Here is a 17161-nt window from a genome sequence, read left to right as displayed (position 1 = left end):
ACATTTGAAAGAAAATGGGCAGTGGCCCAAGCCCCTGCATTATATAAAAATCATGTAGGGTGGGTTGAGGATTCTCCTCACCATAAAATCCAGTTAAAAAATCAACCTACTGCACAGAGGCAGTATCCTGTTAAGGAAGAAGCTAAAAAACAAGTGAGAGACATTTTAGATCAACTTGAATATCAGGGGGTGATTGAAACATGCACCTCACAAATGAACAATCCTTTGTTTCTTGTCTCCAAGCCAGACGATTCATATTGTCTAGTTTTGGACTAAAGACACCAAAACTCCTGCTGTTAAACTTTTGCAGTACAAAACTCACACGGTGCAGCACTAATGAATAACATTGTGCGCAAGAAATATAAAACAACATTAGATATTCAAAATGGTTTCTTCTGTCAAAACATAGCACCTGAAAGCAGATATTTGACCGCTTTCTCCAGCATGGGGACCCAAAAACTATTTTGTTGTCTCCCACAGGGATTCAACAACAGCCCAGGATTATTTTCAGCCAGGGTAACAGAGTTACTACAAATATATAATGATGAGGCATTATCTTATGTCGATGACATCTATCTTACAGACTATTACCTGGAGACTCACTTGAAAAGAGTGAACACCATCATACTTGGGTTCGCATCTGAAGGGTACAAATTCAACTTTCAAAAATCACGAATTGCCCATCTAACTGTCCTATTTTTAGGATATGAATTATCAAGTGAAGGCAAAAGCCTAGCAGACAACTTCTTAGAGAAGTGTGCAGTACTCCAAGCTCCAAAAACGCTGAAAAACTTACAATCAATTCTAGGTTTCATGAATTTCGGAAGAACATACATTCTAAATTATGCAGAGAGGGTTAAACCTCTCTACGAACTAACAAAACCTGGTTTTAAACCAATTAATTGGACTCAGAAACACACAGAAATTTTAAGATCATTACAGACAGACATGTTCACTAAAACAAAACTGCAAACACGCGCAAACAAACGCAACCTTGTAATCAGAGTCATCTAAGGAAGATGCGGATTCACATACCTGACCTCTAATGAGGGAGAAACGGTACCAATAGCTTACAAATCACACTTGTACACACAAGCTGAAATGAAATTCAGTTCTTCTGAAAAAATTCTAACTGCGGTTCAAACTGCTGTAGCAAAGGAAAGAGCCCTAGCCCAAGGGAAAAGGATATCTGTTTTAACAGCAGTATCAGCCCTTGAGGCAGTAACAAGACCAGGCATTCCAAATGCTATAGCTCTAGATCCAAAATGGATACAATGGGAAAATTCTCTTGCTACAGAAGATGTGAAACACGCTTTTGATCCGGAAATGAAAAAAACTAGAAGATCTGGAATACGAACATGAATGACCTCTGTCAGTCGAAATTCTGCCTCTCGAACAGTACACCTGTGTAATCTACACGGACAGATTTGCACAACACTACGTTATGGAAAAACAAATTTACAATGCTGCGTGCGCGATTGTTAAAGGTCGATGGCGCTTAGGTAAATTCAGACCGATGGTCACTAAAACTGAATCACTCAAAGTGTACAGCTCAGCGAGCTGAAATATGATCTTTAAAGATGGCGCTTGAAAATGCTGATCGTGAATTCCCGACACTAATAGTGTACGATTCGCATTACTGCGTCCGGTCTTACAATAATTCCATGCAGACCTGGATAAAAAACGGTTACAAAGATGAGACAGGTGGCACAATAAAGCATAAAAAGCTATGGGAACAAGTAGTTCTTTTACAGAAAGAACTACGAAAGACTCACGTGATACATACGCAGAGTCATTAACGTGATGGCGTTCACGTTGCAGGGAATTCATTGGCTGACAGAGTCACGGCGGCAGCTGGTCAACCGGCTTCCGTAGCCACAAAAAAGCGTTCTAAAAAACAAATAGATGGAGAAACGCTACTAGCAGTGAAAGCCTCAATGGGAGGCAATTATGCGTCGTTACCTCTAAACTATCCACTCGGAAATACATACATAATTGATGCGAACTCCGTTACGTTTGCTCAAATCCCTGGAGTGGGGGATAGAGTAATTCCAAACACGAACCGGAGAGTCTTCTTGATTGAAGAGGCACATATGGGATTGGGTCTGAGGCACCAAGAGATCCTGAAATCTCTAATAGAATTACAATCACGATACTGGTGGCCGGGGATGAGTGTGCAAATTTATAACTTTGCAATGAATTGTCAGGACTGCAACAGAGATCGCAGTTGTGAACCGGACCAGACACCTGCCCAGACACCTCTATTAGACAGCATCAGGCTATCTATACGCAGACATCCAGACGGAAGAATGCGATTCCATAATTATTAAGACAAGATTCATTTGGATGTGGCCCCAGCGCTCGGCTGACGCCAGAACTGTTATAAAAGATTTGCGAGTCTTTATCGGCACATACGTAATTGGCATGCTACATTCTGACCAGGGTCCTGCGTTTAACTCTCTGGCTTACAAGGTGGCCATGGCCAGCATGGGGATTGCATTGCGGTACTCTAGTCCATTCCATCCCAAGGGAAATGTGGTTGTGGAGAGAAAAAACTGTGACATAAAGCAATCTATAACAGCGAGGGTAATAGGTTCGGGTGACGGGTGGGTCAAACATCTAATAAGTGTCCAACGTAGTCTTAATAACATGCCAAGAAATTCTCTAGGAGGTATCAGTCCGTACGAACTTTTGTTTGGTACTAGAATGATCATCCAGGATCTGGATTGGCAGACTTCAGTGGTGAAACAAAAAACCTTTGATATCAAAGATCGTTTGGCTGTTTTACAGGACTTAAATGAAACAAGAAAAAGTCTACGTAACGAAAAGCTAAAGCCAACGACCACTGAAGAAAAAACCACCTGTCCCAGTAAGACCTGTCTGGATTCCAAAGATTGGGGATCTGGTCAGAGAAAAGATCGTGGTGAAGAAGGAATTTGGGCCTTCTTACAGAAAAGCAGTACCTGTCTTAGCTGTCAGCGGAACAAGATCAGTAGTACTACCGCCCTTTGCTGGTAAAAAGGAGAACCAAGTTGTATCAATCGACCTGGTAAAAACACAACCATGTGGCCAATAATAAGTAGTAGGCCCAGTGGACTCCCAAGAAATAGCAGAAGACCAAATCTTGCTACAATCCAAGAGGTTCAAACTGAGAGACTAATCACATTTGATAAACCTTCAGTGAACAAAAAAGGACTATGCAACAAAGCCATGGAACTTGTGCCTCTTGAAACCCAAATTGCAACAGTTTGTCAAGAAACACCTGTCTACAACGATGTAGCCTCGGACTATACAAATATAACAAAAGAAAATCCAAAGATCAATGGAAATCCGGAAGCAATTCCACCAATTGACAGAACTGCATCTGGTTACTTTATCAATTTTGATGACTTTTCCAATGATCCAAGTGAACATGGAGACTAGCCAGCAACAAAAACTTTCAAAGATAAAATTGCAGAGCTCTTTCATCAACTGAGAGAAACATATCTAATTGCACCATGGATTAAATTATGGATTGTGTTAAGTGTACTTTTCCTCCTTCTGTGGCTCATCTTGGTTTTAAGTTTGGGTAGATTTATTGATGGAAAATATAGTACAATGGACACAGCAAGTCAGAACATCAACTTGGTCCTGAAACTACACAGATCCTCTCACATCGAAAAAAGAGAACTATCATCTGTGAACATCACAGCCATCCCTATACCTGGTGGTATAGCATGGGACAAAACTGACTATGAAATATATGGCCTGGTTGAGCTCTTGAAATATCCACACCAATTCAAGATCTCCTTAAGTGACTTTGTATCACCTAGTGTTTTCTCTGATGATTGGGACTTTGAAAATATTAATAATATGATGTCAGATTTAGAAATGTCAGCAAAATTTACAGAACATGATTATTTACAGGGTTCTTCAAATTATGCTTCAATCACTTTGGGCATCATTATCTGCATAAATCTGCTAATCCTAGAAATGTTTTCAGTTATAATCAGTGGGAACATTGTCCAACTCCACCAAAAGGCAGTTCAAAAACATTTTTATGAGAAATTTCCATACTTCTCAGGGTTTAATTACACAAATCCAGAAATGAATAAGACAGGAGTGAAAAACATGTTGACAAATACTAAATTGATTTATTCTGATACATTTTATGAAAAAAATGACTACATTTGGTTTTGAATTTTGGAAAAACAACATTGAGACAAAAACCATCTGGGGTACAAAAGAGTGGCAGGTACAAGGTCTAGAATCATTATTTAGAGCCTGGATGATCCCAGAACAAATAATGTTCCTGAATGACACCATTCAACAAACAACCTGTCTTGGCCTAGCCAAGATAAAAGATTTAAACAACCTGTCTATACCAAAGCCTATGCCTGATAGAAACACCACTACAGATGAGGGGTTAGACATATCCTATATTTTAAAACAAAACAGAACACTTCCTGATTGGAACAAATGGTTGATCTGGCCCACAGACACTAATAACGGTCAACATAGATTCCTGAACAAAATACAGGGGTTCAAACAGAACAGGCGAGACCCAAGATATTCCCAGAGACAACATCCAGGGTAAGTTACAACATATAGTGTAGGAAAACTATGCCTCGAATGGCTACAGAGATCCACACTTCCCGAAATTAAGCAACACTTAACTTTACTTAAAGAAGGTGCTGACTTGCGAGATTTCATAATGGGACCTCGCATACAGCGTGAAAAACGTTTCATATACGCCGGTATATACGCAGTTTGCAATGAAGCTTGGAAAGTAACACAAATTGAAACTGCAGAAAAAATACGAGAAATAGATCGTATTAATTTGGAAAAATCACTTTCTGTAGTGGACAATGGGTTAACGACTCTGTCCTCCAGAATGCATTCACTGGACAGCATTGTATCATCTGCTATTGATATAATAGAACAGGATATGCTAATGTTACAACATGGTCAATCCCAATTACGTTCTATTGTAGAGCTAGGCTGGATGTTACAAAACCTCCGTTCAGGCTACGTGCCATGGCGTCTAATCAACACAACGTCATTATTTTCTATCTTTAACCTTACTGATAGACAAATCTCGTTGGCACAAAAAGGAGCAGACTATACGGTGCTGAGCATTGAAAAACTAGAGAGATTACCATTGACAATGTCAGAAAGACCTGTCATTGAATGGATAATACATGGCACCATAACAATCCTGATAACAACTTTTCAGTTTCAATACTGCCAAAAGTATATACCAGCAGGCCTGTATGAAAGGTTGGGTAAAGGATACATCAAGTCGACCTGGAATTTACCTTATACACATAGATGTTATAGTGAGGGGATAAAATAGGTATTTCTTAGTGGTAACAATCACTAAGCGGTACACTTTTGTGTCAAGGTATTAACTTGCATGGAGCCTGCGAAGGTTCATCAAACAACCTTTCATGTCATCTGCAAGGCACCCCTGCTACACAGATAGAGCCCTTTTTCAGACAACTTTCCAATGGTAGCTACGTTATAATAAGTGACCACAGCTGTTGTGGCATGATGCCAGGAAAAGCCTATCTCGTGAGCGTTACTTCCAGGGTCATTTGTTGTATGCAAGTATTGTATCCAAACAGCAATCCAGACATGGAGGGAGCAATATGGCCTTCTGTGAATATCTCTTCTATTCCAATTGATACTTTAAGCAGAATGAAGTCTATTCTTTTACAAACAACTGTGCCTTTAACCTCGTCCAAAGAGACGTATGACCTGCAAGTTGCAAGGACAGCGGCAGAGATACATACCCTATAATCGACAAATTGCCCCGTGCATTTCGTAGAAATGTTAAGCCAAATCTTAAACATGTCAGATACCAGTGGCATCGCACATGTATTTAAGACAATTTTTTCAGGACTGTTAGCACACTTTGAAACAGTTCTGTGCATCTTCCCGAATTTTGAGCATTCCTTTTTCGGTGGCCTGCCTCTTATTTTTGGACTCGTAGCAGGAATTTTATTTTTGTTCCTTCTGCTCCGATATGTCAAGCCAAATCACAGGCAAAACTCAAGCTACAATTGAAGAAACGATCCTAGCAATACGATACCGAGACCGTATCACTAAGGTCCTCGGATTGGCCCGGCTAAGAGATCTGAATACTACCTGGTTTCTTTCGTTCAGACCAATCTGGCAAAATTGCATCTTACCTGTGCTTCGATGTCTGCTATGCGGAGAAGAATGCGTGTTGGACGTCTGTCTTACACTACCATCAGCAGTACCAATGGATATCAATGCTTTGCTCGGTCCGGTAACGACTCATGCAACTTGTTGTCCACCGCGGCTACCTATTCTGATGACGGCATTCCTTGAGACTTCACCATTATGATTAGGTGACGGTGAAGTAGGAGATGAAAGCGGCACCACACAGGTACAACCTTCCGTGACCATTGCTGATCTAAACACCGATGATGGCAATGCATTGCATATATGCACTATTTCAACTTTTTCGGAGTTGGCCCAACTTTCACCTACTGTGGTAGACATGTTTTTTGCTGGCCTATCTGAGGTAATGTTCTCTCCTAACAATGAGAATAATATTTGAAATAGCGAGCACACAGCATTCCCTGAAACTTTGAATCTGGCCTTCAGTTTTCATAAACAGCACTGCTGAAAACATTTGGAACTATTTTTTACCATGAAAGCGAAATTATTTTTCCCAATTTCCAAAATATTTACCTTTTTTTTTGGCAAATGATACTCTGCTTAAAGTAGAACTATTCTTAGAGAACAGAACTTCTATTTTTAGAGACTCTAGAGACAATATTTTGAATCAGCCTCTAGCACATCTACAATCTTGTATAAATATGTGATGAAATGGTCTCGACCTTTTTCTTCTGTATTAAGAGCCATTTCATGAATGTAATTTTCGTGATTCATTCAGTCAACATTCTAAATGAACAAAATTTCATCTGAATGATACCACTGCTTGAAAGCGTACAGTATAATACTAATTTTCGTATATCTATACCATTTCAAATGCATTTGATGTATTTTGGGGTGGGCTGGAAAACACATGCATACTTATATGTTTATATATTGCTTAGTATTTATTAATGATGGACATTATACGTGGAGCGGGTGTTGTGAACGTATCTAGGACCCTAATTAAATATTCCCGATTTATGCCCCTATGTAGTTATACCAAATCATATTCTTATAAAGGCATAAGAATCTTATCCATATTTAGTCATAGCCAATGCAGTACAAATACGGCAAGGCTGCTTCCCTAGACTCCTAGAAAGTACAACGCGTTCATTAAACAAACCAAACCTCCAGCAGCCCAGGAATTCCCCCTGCTTTTGTTTTGATTTGTCCTAGAACTCCTGAGAGTCCTGAAAGAACTGCCAGTTCTTAGTGACAGTTCTTAGTGACGTCTTATGTCCAGCCTTACGTCAAACACGGCACCGTCCAGGTATAAATATACCAGCATTTGCCTTAAGCAACACACAGTGGTTTGGAGCAGAGCGGCTATCTACTTACCCAAAGCCCAGCTGATGCGAGTTCCGAAACTGGAATCCCCGACCTCCTGAGATGGGCAGCCACCACTGCCATTACCTTGGTGAAGACTCGAGGTGCGGTAGTAAGATCAAATGGAAGGACCGCAAACTGGTAGTGTTGCGACCCAACCGTAAAACGGAGATACTTCCTGCGCGACTTCAGGATTGGAATATGAAAATACACATCCTGTCCTCTAATTGCAACACCTGAAGAACCTGCACTAGGGTAAGCATCTTGAACTACTCCTGCTTGAGAAACAGAAACAAGCTTCTGAGGTCCAGGATAGGACTTAACCTGCCATCCTTTTTGGGAATCAAGAAATACCGGGAGTAGCACCCCTGTTCCCTTTCCTGCTCTGGAACCATCTCTATTGCACCTTTCTGTAACAGGGTAAGAACCTTCTTCTGAAGGAGAAGCAAATGATCCTCGGTGCAAAACCCCTGACAAGGAGGGTAAGGAGGGGGAAATTCCCTGAAGGGAGGAGTGTACCCATTTTCTACAAGATCTAGAACCCAAAGGTCCGAAGGTATTAATTTCCAATCTTGAAGAAAATGGGTAATCCGGCTTCAACACAGGACCCACATGATCCAGGATGGCCAATCTAGGGCTGCTTTGCTGCATTACCAGGAGGGGTGGGGGAGGTAGAGGAGGAGGAGGAAGAGGGATGCCGTCCAGCTCCACGAAAGCGACCTCTGCCTTTACCTCTGTAGGATTTATACAAAGGGTTCTGTTGCTGCTGCTGCTGCTGTGGCTGACGGGAAGGAAAGGAAGATTTCCCAAAACCTTGGTACCTTCTGTAACCATAGCCTCTTGACTGAGACTGTAAACCCAAGGATTTTGCTGTGGCCTTACTGTCTTTAAATCTCTGCAACGCAGTGTCAGCTTTTTCCCCAAAAAGCTTTGAGCCGTCAAAGGGAAGATCCAAAAGAGCATCTTGGACATCCGGTGAAAATCCCGGAGACCTCAACCATGCATGTGTCCTAGTAGCAACAGATGAGCCCATCACCCTTGCCACTGAATCTGCAGTGTTCAGGCCTGACTGGATTACTTGGCTAGCAGCTGCCAGAGAGGCTACCAAAACTTCACTTAAGTTACTTCGATCCCCTTCAGACAACTTAGGGAGAATCTGCTTGGCAGAGTCCATAAGAACGTGAATATATCTGCCCAACAAACAAGCTGTGTAAGTGGATTTCAAAGCCATACTGGCTGACGAAAAAACTTTCTTTGCAGACTGCTCAAGCTTTTTTAAATCTCTGTCAGCCGGTGCTTGAGGAAAGGAACCCACAGACTGCTTTGAGAAAGAAGCCTGAACCACCAAACTCTGAGGTGACGGGTGAAAAGAAAGAAATTCAGGGTCCACTGGAACTGGTCTATATCTTCTAGAGACAGATCTAGAAACCGCAGGACCAGAAAGAGGATTACTCCAAACTTCAAGTATCAGCTCTGTCAGGGCATCACTGAAAGGCAAAAGAGGCTTTACTACAGAGGAAGAAGAATGAAGAACCACTGTAAGAAGATTAGGCTTATACTCAGCCATAGGAAGCTGTAGATCCAACAGTTCAGCTGCCTTCTTAATAACGACATGATAAGGAACAACATTCTTTGAAGGAGAAGCCTTCTGTGATGCAAAATCCCCTTCTGGAGAAACATCCAAACCACTTGCCTCACACAAGTCTTCAAACAAGTCCTCAGACTCATACATTTCACCTTCTTCCAGGTCACCAGCTTGATATTGCTCTTCTTCAATCAACCTTTGCGCTTCCCTTCTAGAACGCATCTTCGGCAGCAACGTCGGTGGAGCCATCCGCAGCGTCAATGGCTCCGGCAGCGGCGTCAAAGGCGGATCCGTGACAGCAACCTGCGACGAACGAACCCGTGAAGAATGAACACCAGAATGAGCCGGGGACTGCCCATACGGCGTCGACATCCTCAGTGCCGGAATCTGCCATAACGGCGCCATCGGCATATATGGCATAAAGGGGGCCAGAGGATAATGCACACCCAAATTAAATGCCAAAGTGCCCATGGGACCGGAAGGTGCTCCAGAGGGGCATGTGGCTCTGGCAAAGACGCCATACAAGATGGATCCGAACCTGGCGCCAGAAACGAAGGATATTGCGCCTGTTCGACCTCCGTACAAGGAACCTCTGGAAGTCGGAACCACTGGAGTCACAGGTGGAGCTACAGGAGCAGCAGGAGTCTCATCATCCACTGGATTCGATGCACCATCCGGAGCCGGAGAATCCACCGACGCTGGAGACTGCTCCGGAGTGCCCACATAAGAAGACCAGTCCGGAGACATCTGTGGAGACTCAGAAGGCGGAGGAAATATAAAGTCCTTGACACGACGTTGAGGAGACGGCGAAGGCGACTTCAAAGATCAAGGATTCAACGAATGATGTTGAGACCCATGCCTCTTCTTCTTCTTGTGCCTTCTCTTTGATCCATGCGAAGTCGTCAACCTTGACTTCGACCGTTGGGACCCCTATTCTCCTTTCTCACCTTGGACATGTAGTGCTTAGCCTCTCTTTCCTTCAACGTCGTCGGGTTCATCTTCCTGCAAGAAGAGCAACCTTCGACGTCGTGACGACTCGAAAGACACCAAAGGCAGTCATCATGCGGGTCAGTGATCAACATGTGACCTCCGCATTCCTTACAGGGCTTGAAACCTGACTTCCTTTGAACAGACATGTCAAAAACAGAAACAAATAAAGTCTCAAAACGAAGTATCAGTTAGAAAGATAGGACAATCCCAAAAAATCCATTAGCACGAACAGCGCGGAAAAAAGGGAACTGACGTCATCAGGCTGACGTGGTCTTTTTATGGCTCCGGTGACGTCATGCGGAGCCGCGTTCAGAGCTGTGACTACCTCGTCGGCGCAGAGAGCTACGAAAACTTTCCGCAGAATGCTGGCGCAGGGGATATTCATAAGGTGAGTTATCCACAGGCAGATGTATCCATCAGAAAGAGGAACCATAAATGACAACCAATGAACTGTTGGAAATAGTGCAAAAATAAAGGCTTTTCAACCAGTTAGGGCACAGCAAAGGGACACACAAAGTGAAAGCAAAATGGACGACTGCAGCTATAAATCCAGAGCCTGGAGACTATTTACTTTCTGGATTTACACTTTCCTAACATACTTTGTGATTGATTGGCATTCTGAAAATCAGTTACTTTCTTGAGCACAACTGGCACATACAAAATATTTTCAAAAAGAATACCTAGATTCTCCCTCTCTTCAAAGGCAAACTTTGAAGCCCACTATCGAGGATACATCCTCACTTTGATTCCTTCCTGCATGTCTTAAAAATGGGCTAGTTTGACTCCAAGTGAGTCTTACTAGGTTGCTAATCTATGACATTGCAAATTCAAGGTTTAGGCACCCTACACTGGAAAATGACTTACCCTGTCAACCTTGAGCAACCAAGAGCATCACCATCTCACTAAGTCACAAAGGTCCTATATTGTTATCCATACTAACACAAATCTCTTGTGAGACAAAATCATACATTCTGTCACCACCATCACCATACTTCCTTTTCTGTCAATTTAAACTTTCCACAGAAACATGTCTTTCAGAGACAGAGAGAAGATTAACTGGCATTCTTTGAGCAGTCAATGAAACAGCATCCCACCCCCAACAGAAACAAACCCCTTTGCTACTAGACTGTAACAACCTCAACCAATATGATTTTTCCCTCACCTTCAGCACTCTGAACTAATCGAAAGGAGACAAGCAGCACTATATAAAACTTTGAAATTAATAAATAAGGAAGACTTTTTTGGCATTACAATCACTGAAAACTATTTAAAAGGATTCTAAAATGTAATCATGTCATAAAAAAAATGAATTCTTTATTGTTGGAGATGTGAACCTCCTGAAATTGTATTAGCCAATAATTTGTATGGTAGCACATGGGAAATGACCAGGAAAAACAGAAGCCAATTTTAAGTGCTGGATTCTCTTGGGTCAATATGATAGCAAACAGGCCGAGATATCACTAAAGAACCATCATTCAAGACATTTCATGTATGCATTCCTTGCAATTTATTTGCAAAAGAAAGCACACTGTTTTAGCTACAAACACTTTAGTCACGCTGCAACAGAAACACACCAACGTTACTAAAATATTGTTTCCGTTTTATTACCATTAAATCCTGAATTCCTGAATGTGATTGCACTGTTCTATATTTATACGGGACATTGTGACTATGGTGCTACTAAGATACAAAAAGCCCAATGCTAAATCTGTAGATCGTACGATATAAATAAACATACCTTGCAACATGGTTAATTACAGGAGCAAAGTTGGTTGGACCATACAGTTGTACATTTTTAAGGCTCTTATAATAAGCTTCCATCACACCATCAATTCCATGGCAATATGGATTTTGAGGATTTCCATTCTGCAACATTAAAAGGTGGGCAATGATTAAATACAAACATATTTGAGCAAAAAGGTACAATCGCCACTAACACAAAATTAACAATTTGTATTGAACTTGTATTTAAATAAATCTAATACAGGAAATATGAAACAGTAGAACGCCTGCCACCAACTCAAATCACATCAATGATTTTACTTGAACAATGTGGTGTTCTTAGTAGTATCAGTTCATGCACCGTGAGCGTAACTAAATAGTATATATAGTTCTGGCGTTCTAATTTGCTAATTTCGTGGCATCATGAACAGAAACCACGCTCTGTCCTCTCAATGCAAAACAAATTATCCACCTGTTCTATTTCAAATCTCAAAATTTTTTTAGTCCTCATCTGCCTTCCCCTCTGACGGAAGATACCAACCACCTTGCACGGCCTTACTGGCGTGATATGTGTTAATGGCGGGAGATATGTGTCGAGAAAGAAAAAGCCAGTTAGGGGAGCATTCTTTTGACTCCATCTAGGTATGTTTCAACCTGCCGGACCTTGTTCGAAACTGTCCTAGCCCTTGGTCCAAAAGAGTAAAGATGGCATAATCATCGGACCCGGGGAAAAAAAAAAAAAAAAAAAACCCGGATCATCTCCAGTTGGTCAGGAGATCCCAAAATGCTAGCTTTCTCTTATTTACAGATCTCATTAGGTCTCTTTTGGATATCTCATATAATGAAGTAAGCCATAAACAGTGTAGAGGAGGTGTCTTCTCTACCCATTGGATGCAAATCTGTCTTCTCGCCATCAAAATTGCATAGAAAAGAAATGATTTTTCCTTGCCTGTGATATTGTCTTCTGTTCCAAAGATGACAAGTGGGAGAGTTATTGACAAGGAAGTGTTTAGTATGGAATTTAAAGTGTTTTTCACGTCTTCCCAAAATTTGGTTATATTAGGGCATTCTAGGAACATATGTATGTCACATGCGTCTGCTAAGTTGCATTTATTACATTTTTTGTCTGTTTGATATTTAGACAATTTCCGCGGTGTTAAATATGCCCTATGTACAGAGAAAATGTGATTTCGTACAAGCCAAGAGGGCTTTACGATGTTGCGTAAAATCTCAAAAGAGTTTATCCACCTCTCCTCGCATGGAATCCCAATTTCGGTCCCCCATAACTCATCCGGGAGTTTAAACTCCCCTTCGCTTTCTTCCAACAGAAGCCAGTACCATCTAGCTACTTCTTTTCCTCCAGTTGGACGTTCTACTAATTGTTGTTCCATTTCACTTATTTTTCCAATGTTACTGTCTTTACGGATTTCAGATCTTGCCCAACTATCCATTTGAATATATTTGAATCTGGAAAGCCCTGGGCCAACTTGCTCATATAACTCATCCCAAGTTATAAGTTTTTTATCTTTAAATAGGTGGCCCCATTTACAGATGCCTGCTTGTTCAATTATATTGGACAAGTTATCTTTCAAGCATAGTGGTAACCCGGGAGAGTCCCAAATTGGTACATAGTTTGAATAGTAAGATAGTCTCAGTTTTTTCCTGATGTTAAACCAATTTTTGGCCCATGAGTGTAGTGTTTTCAGTTTTATATTTTTGAAGAATGTTTGACTTCCAAATTTAAACATAAAGCCATCTGCTGCAAGATTTGTCTCCTTTAGCATGGCTCCATACATGGATGTACTAGGTAGATTAGATGGCATTTTAAGAAGCATTCTAGAATAGGACATCTGAAAGGCCCATGAATAGAACATTAGGTCCGGTAGTGCAAGGCCCCCTTTTTCTCTTCTTCTTCTGAGCTTCTTCCATGATATTCTTGTGGTCTTGTAGTTCCATATAAATGAGTTGATTTCTCTTTGACATTTTTCCAACATTTTGGTGTTCATAGTTATTGGGATAGTATTAAAAATAAAGGTGAATTTTGGGAGAATACACATTTTGACTAAGTTAACACTTCCTGTTATAGAGAGAGGCAGGTGTGTCCAAGATTTCATAAGTCTTTTGCTTTCACTGTGTATTCTTTCCAAATTAGTTTGTGCAAGGGTGCCGACATCTTGAGTTATTTTGATTCCCAAATATCGCATTGAGGATGAGATATTAATTCCGAGATCTAAATTGGGTAGGTTCCATGCCATGATCTCACTCTTGCTCAAATTTATGTCGTACCCTGAGACTTGGCCAAATTCTACAGCACGTTGTATAACCACTGGGTATGCCTTGACTGGATCAGCTGTAAACACTAGTATGTCGTCTGCATACAGTGCTACCCGTCTTTCCCAGTCTCCGAAACAGAAGGGTGAAATGTCCACCTCTTCCCTTAACACCTGGGCGAAAGGCTCGATGTATAAGTCGAATAGGAGAGGGGAAAGCGGGCAGCCCTGCCTTGTACTTCTTGTAATATTAAATGCTTCAGTCAAGGACCCATTAACCAGCAACCTAGCTGACGGTGAGTTATATAGCTGTTTAATCATTCTGCAGAACACTTCGCCACAGTTAAATTTTTTTAGGACATCATTTAGATAGAGCCAGTTAACTCTGTCAAACGCCTTAGTTGCGTCTAGAGTCAGGGTAGCCAGAGGGAGAGAAAAAGCGGTGGCAATATCTATAGCCCCTATTAGCTCACGGGTTAGCTCAGCTAATTGTCGCCCCTTAATAAATCCTTTCTGATCTTGATGAATTACAGTACCAATAACGCTAGCCAGTCTTGTGGCGATTATGGTTGTAAAAATTTTATAGTCGTTGTTAAGTAACGATATTGGTCTGTATGACCCACACTCTAATGGGGATTTCCCTGGTTTGGGAATGAGGACAATTGTGGCTTCGCCCCAAGATTTAGGCATAGGCTGTTCTTCCAATAGAATGCCATTAAAGAGTTCAATTAATATTGGTATAATGGCGTTCTCAAGTGTTTTGTAGATCTCTCCCGGCAACCCATCCGGGCCTGCCGCTTTGCCTTTCTTGATTTGACTGATAGCTTTTTTCACCTCCTCTTGTGTGATGACTGATTCTAGTGATTTGCTCTGGGTCATCGAGAAATTTGGTAATGTAATGGCTTCCAACCAGCTATCTCTTGCGTTTGAATCATTGGGGGGATCCTCTTTGTAGATGACCTGAAAAAATTCAAGAAATGCTCTTTCTATCTCAGGACTGGTAGTTCTTGTCTCAGACTCACCTTCTATCTTAATTTCCCTGATGTAGTTTAGGGCTTTATCAGATTTGATTTTCCAAGCCAGAATTTTTCCAGCACTTTCTCCAAACTCAAATTGGGAAGATTTACTCGCTTCCCACCTTCTATTTATTCTCTCCTGCAGTATTTGTTCTAATTCTGCTTTCAACTCAGCCATTTGTTCTTGTTCTTCAGCTGTACTTGAGGGTGAGGATGTTTTTGACTCTAAGGTTTTCATGCCTTTTTCTATTCTATTTATCTTGTCAAAGTATAGCTTTCGTCTATAGGAAGCTCTGTTAGTAATTTGTCCTCTTATAAACGCTTTGAATGTCTCCCAGATGATTGTTGGGGTGGCTGAGTTTCTATTTAAGTCGAAGAAGGTTATAGACTCCTTAATTAGGAAGTTGATTTCCTCTTCTTCAAGTAGGAGTGTCCTATCAAAGGACCATGAAGGGTGTTTGATGGAGGTTTCAGCCTTAAGAGTAAACTCTAATGCCGAATGATCTGACAGATGAGATGGAAGGTATTCTATTGATTCTAGAGTATCTTTTAGACAGTAACTAAAAAAGGCATAGTCTATTCTAGATTTGTGTTTAAACCTGCTGTTCTTATAGGACACCCCAATCTTCTTACCCGCTTTTTCTCTCCAAAGATCAGCCAGACCCATGTGTGCCATAATTGCTTTTAATGTTTCCCTAGATTTGATCGAACCAATATTTTTCGATCTTATTGATTTATCTAGTTTGGGATCGAGCACAATATTAAAATCACCCATCCAGATTATTGGGTCTTGCACTGTTAGTAATTGAATCCTTATTGCATCTAGATGTGATGGGTCGTCCGAGTTTGGACCATAATATCCCACCAAAACTCTAGTATGACCATCAAGCGAAACTCTTATCATTAGCCATCTCCCTGTTTGATCTTCCTTGCTCTCTAATATTTCTGCCTTTGCAGATTTTTTAAAGATAAACACTACCCCTCTTACGTTGGCATAGCAAAAGAGGGGGTGTCCCTGGATGTATTAGTTGGTAGTGAAGCCGAACAAAACATAGCTCTGAACCTCGCTAAATCGCTAGAGGGTATAGTCTCCTCCATTGCGACAATGAGAGAAGAGATTAAACAGGAATTTGTAGTCTCCAAGATTAATCAAAATGAAATAAGAGCAACCTGTGAGGAGTTAGGTCATAAGGTTGATGGCCTTTATGAGAGGACCGAGACTCTAGAAAGCTCTGTGGGTCTACTAACAAACAATCTTGAATGTGCAAGGTCAAAAATATACAATCTTCAAAAAGAGGGAGAAAGCATGAAAGAGCGAATAGAAGTGTTGGAAAACTTTTCTAGACGCAACAATATCCGACTTTTGAAGATCCCGGAAGGGAAGGAAAGTGGAGATCTCAAGGGATACATAATAAAACTAATAAAAGAGGCACTTAACTTGGAGGAAACGGAAGAAGAACTTGGCAAAGACATCCAACGGATACATAGAGATCCTTTTCGTTTGAATCCGGCAAGGACCAAACCTAGGAAAGTCTTAATTAATTTCCAGACGTACACTCTTAAGGAGAAAATACTAAACCTAGCTTTGAAAGCCGGTACAATAAAAGGCCCGGATTTTTCCTTTGAAATTCGCTCTGATCTTTCAAAAACTACACTGGACAGACAGTGGGAATTGGGGCAGCGCATGGATAAATTTAGATCCTACGGGGCTACGGTGCAGATGAGATTTCCTGCATTTTTGCGCATCATGTATAATAACAAAATGCATAACGTTCGCACTACTCAAGACGCAGATGAGCTGCTAGAATCCATCCGAGATCATGCCCAAGCCCAAGCCCACGACCAGACTCATTCTCATAAGGCTTAGAAAGCGGTTTATATACAGATAAAGAAAAAAGGAAAAGGAATTTTCAAATAGGGAGACGGTAAAAAAAAAAAAAAAATTAATTAAAAAAAAAAAAAAAAAGGGGTTGGGGAAAAAAAAAAGAAAAAAAAAAAGGGGGAAGTAATGAAGGAAAAAGAAGGGGAAGAGGGAAAAAAAAGGAAAGAAAAAAAAAAAAAAAATAATTAAAAAAAAAAAAAAA

General features: G+C 41.0%; 1 protein-coding gene across 3 annotated transcripts in view; it reads right to left on the bottom strand.

Annotated features, from left to right (window-relative positions):
* Positions 1-17161, bottom strand: part of CPNE8 (copine 8) — a 990278-nt gene that overhangs the window by 147541 nt on the left and 825576 nt on the right. For all 3 annotated transcript variants that reach the window (XM_086967237.1, XM_086967238.1, XM_086967242.1), the window contains one exon: positions 11808-11935. In XM_086967237.1, the coding sequence (XP_086823363.1) occupies positions 11808-11935 (128 nt within the window). The remainder of the gene's footprint in view (positions 1-11807; positions 11936-17161) is intronic.

This window comes from Lissotriton vulgaris, chromosome 1_1, assembly GCF_964263255.1.
Source record: "Lissotriton vulgaris chromosome 1_1, aLisVul1.2, whole genome shotgun sequence".
NCBI lineage: Eukaryota > Metazoa > Chordata > Amphibia > Caudata > Salamandridae > Lissotriton > Lissotriton vulgaris.
This window is presented reverse-complemented; position numbering and strand designations above follow the sequence as displayed.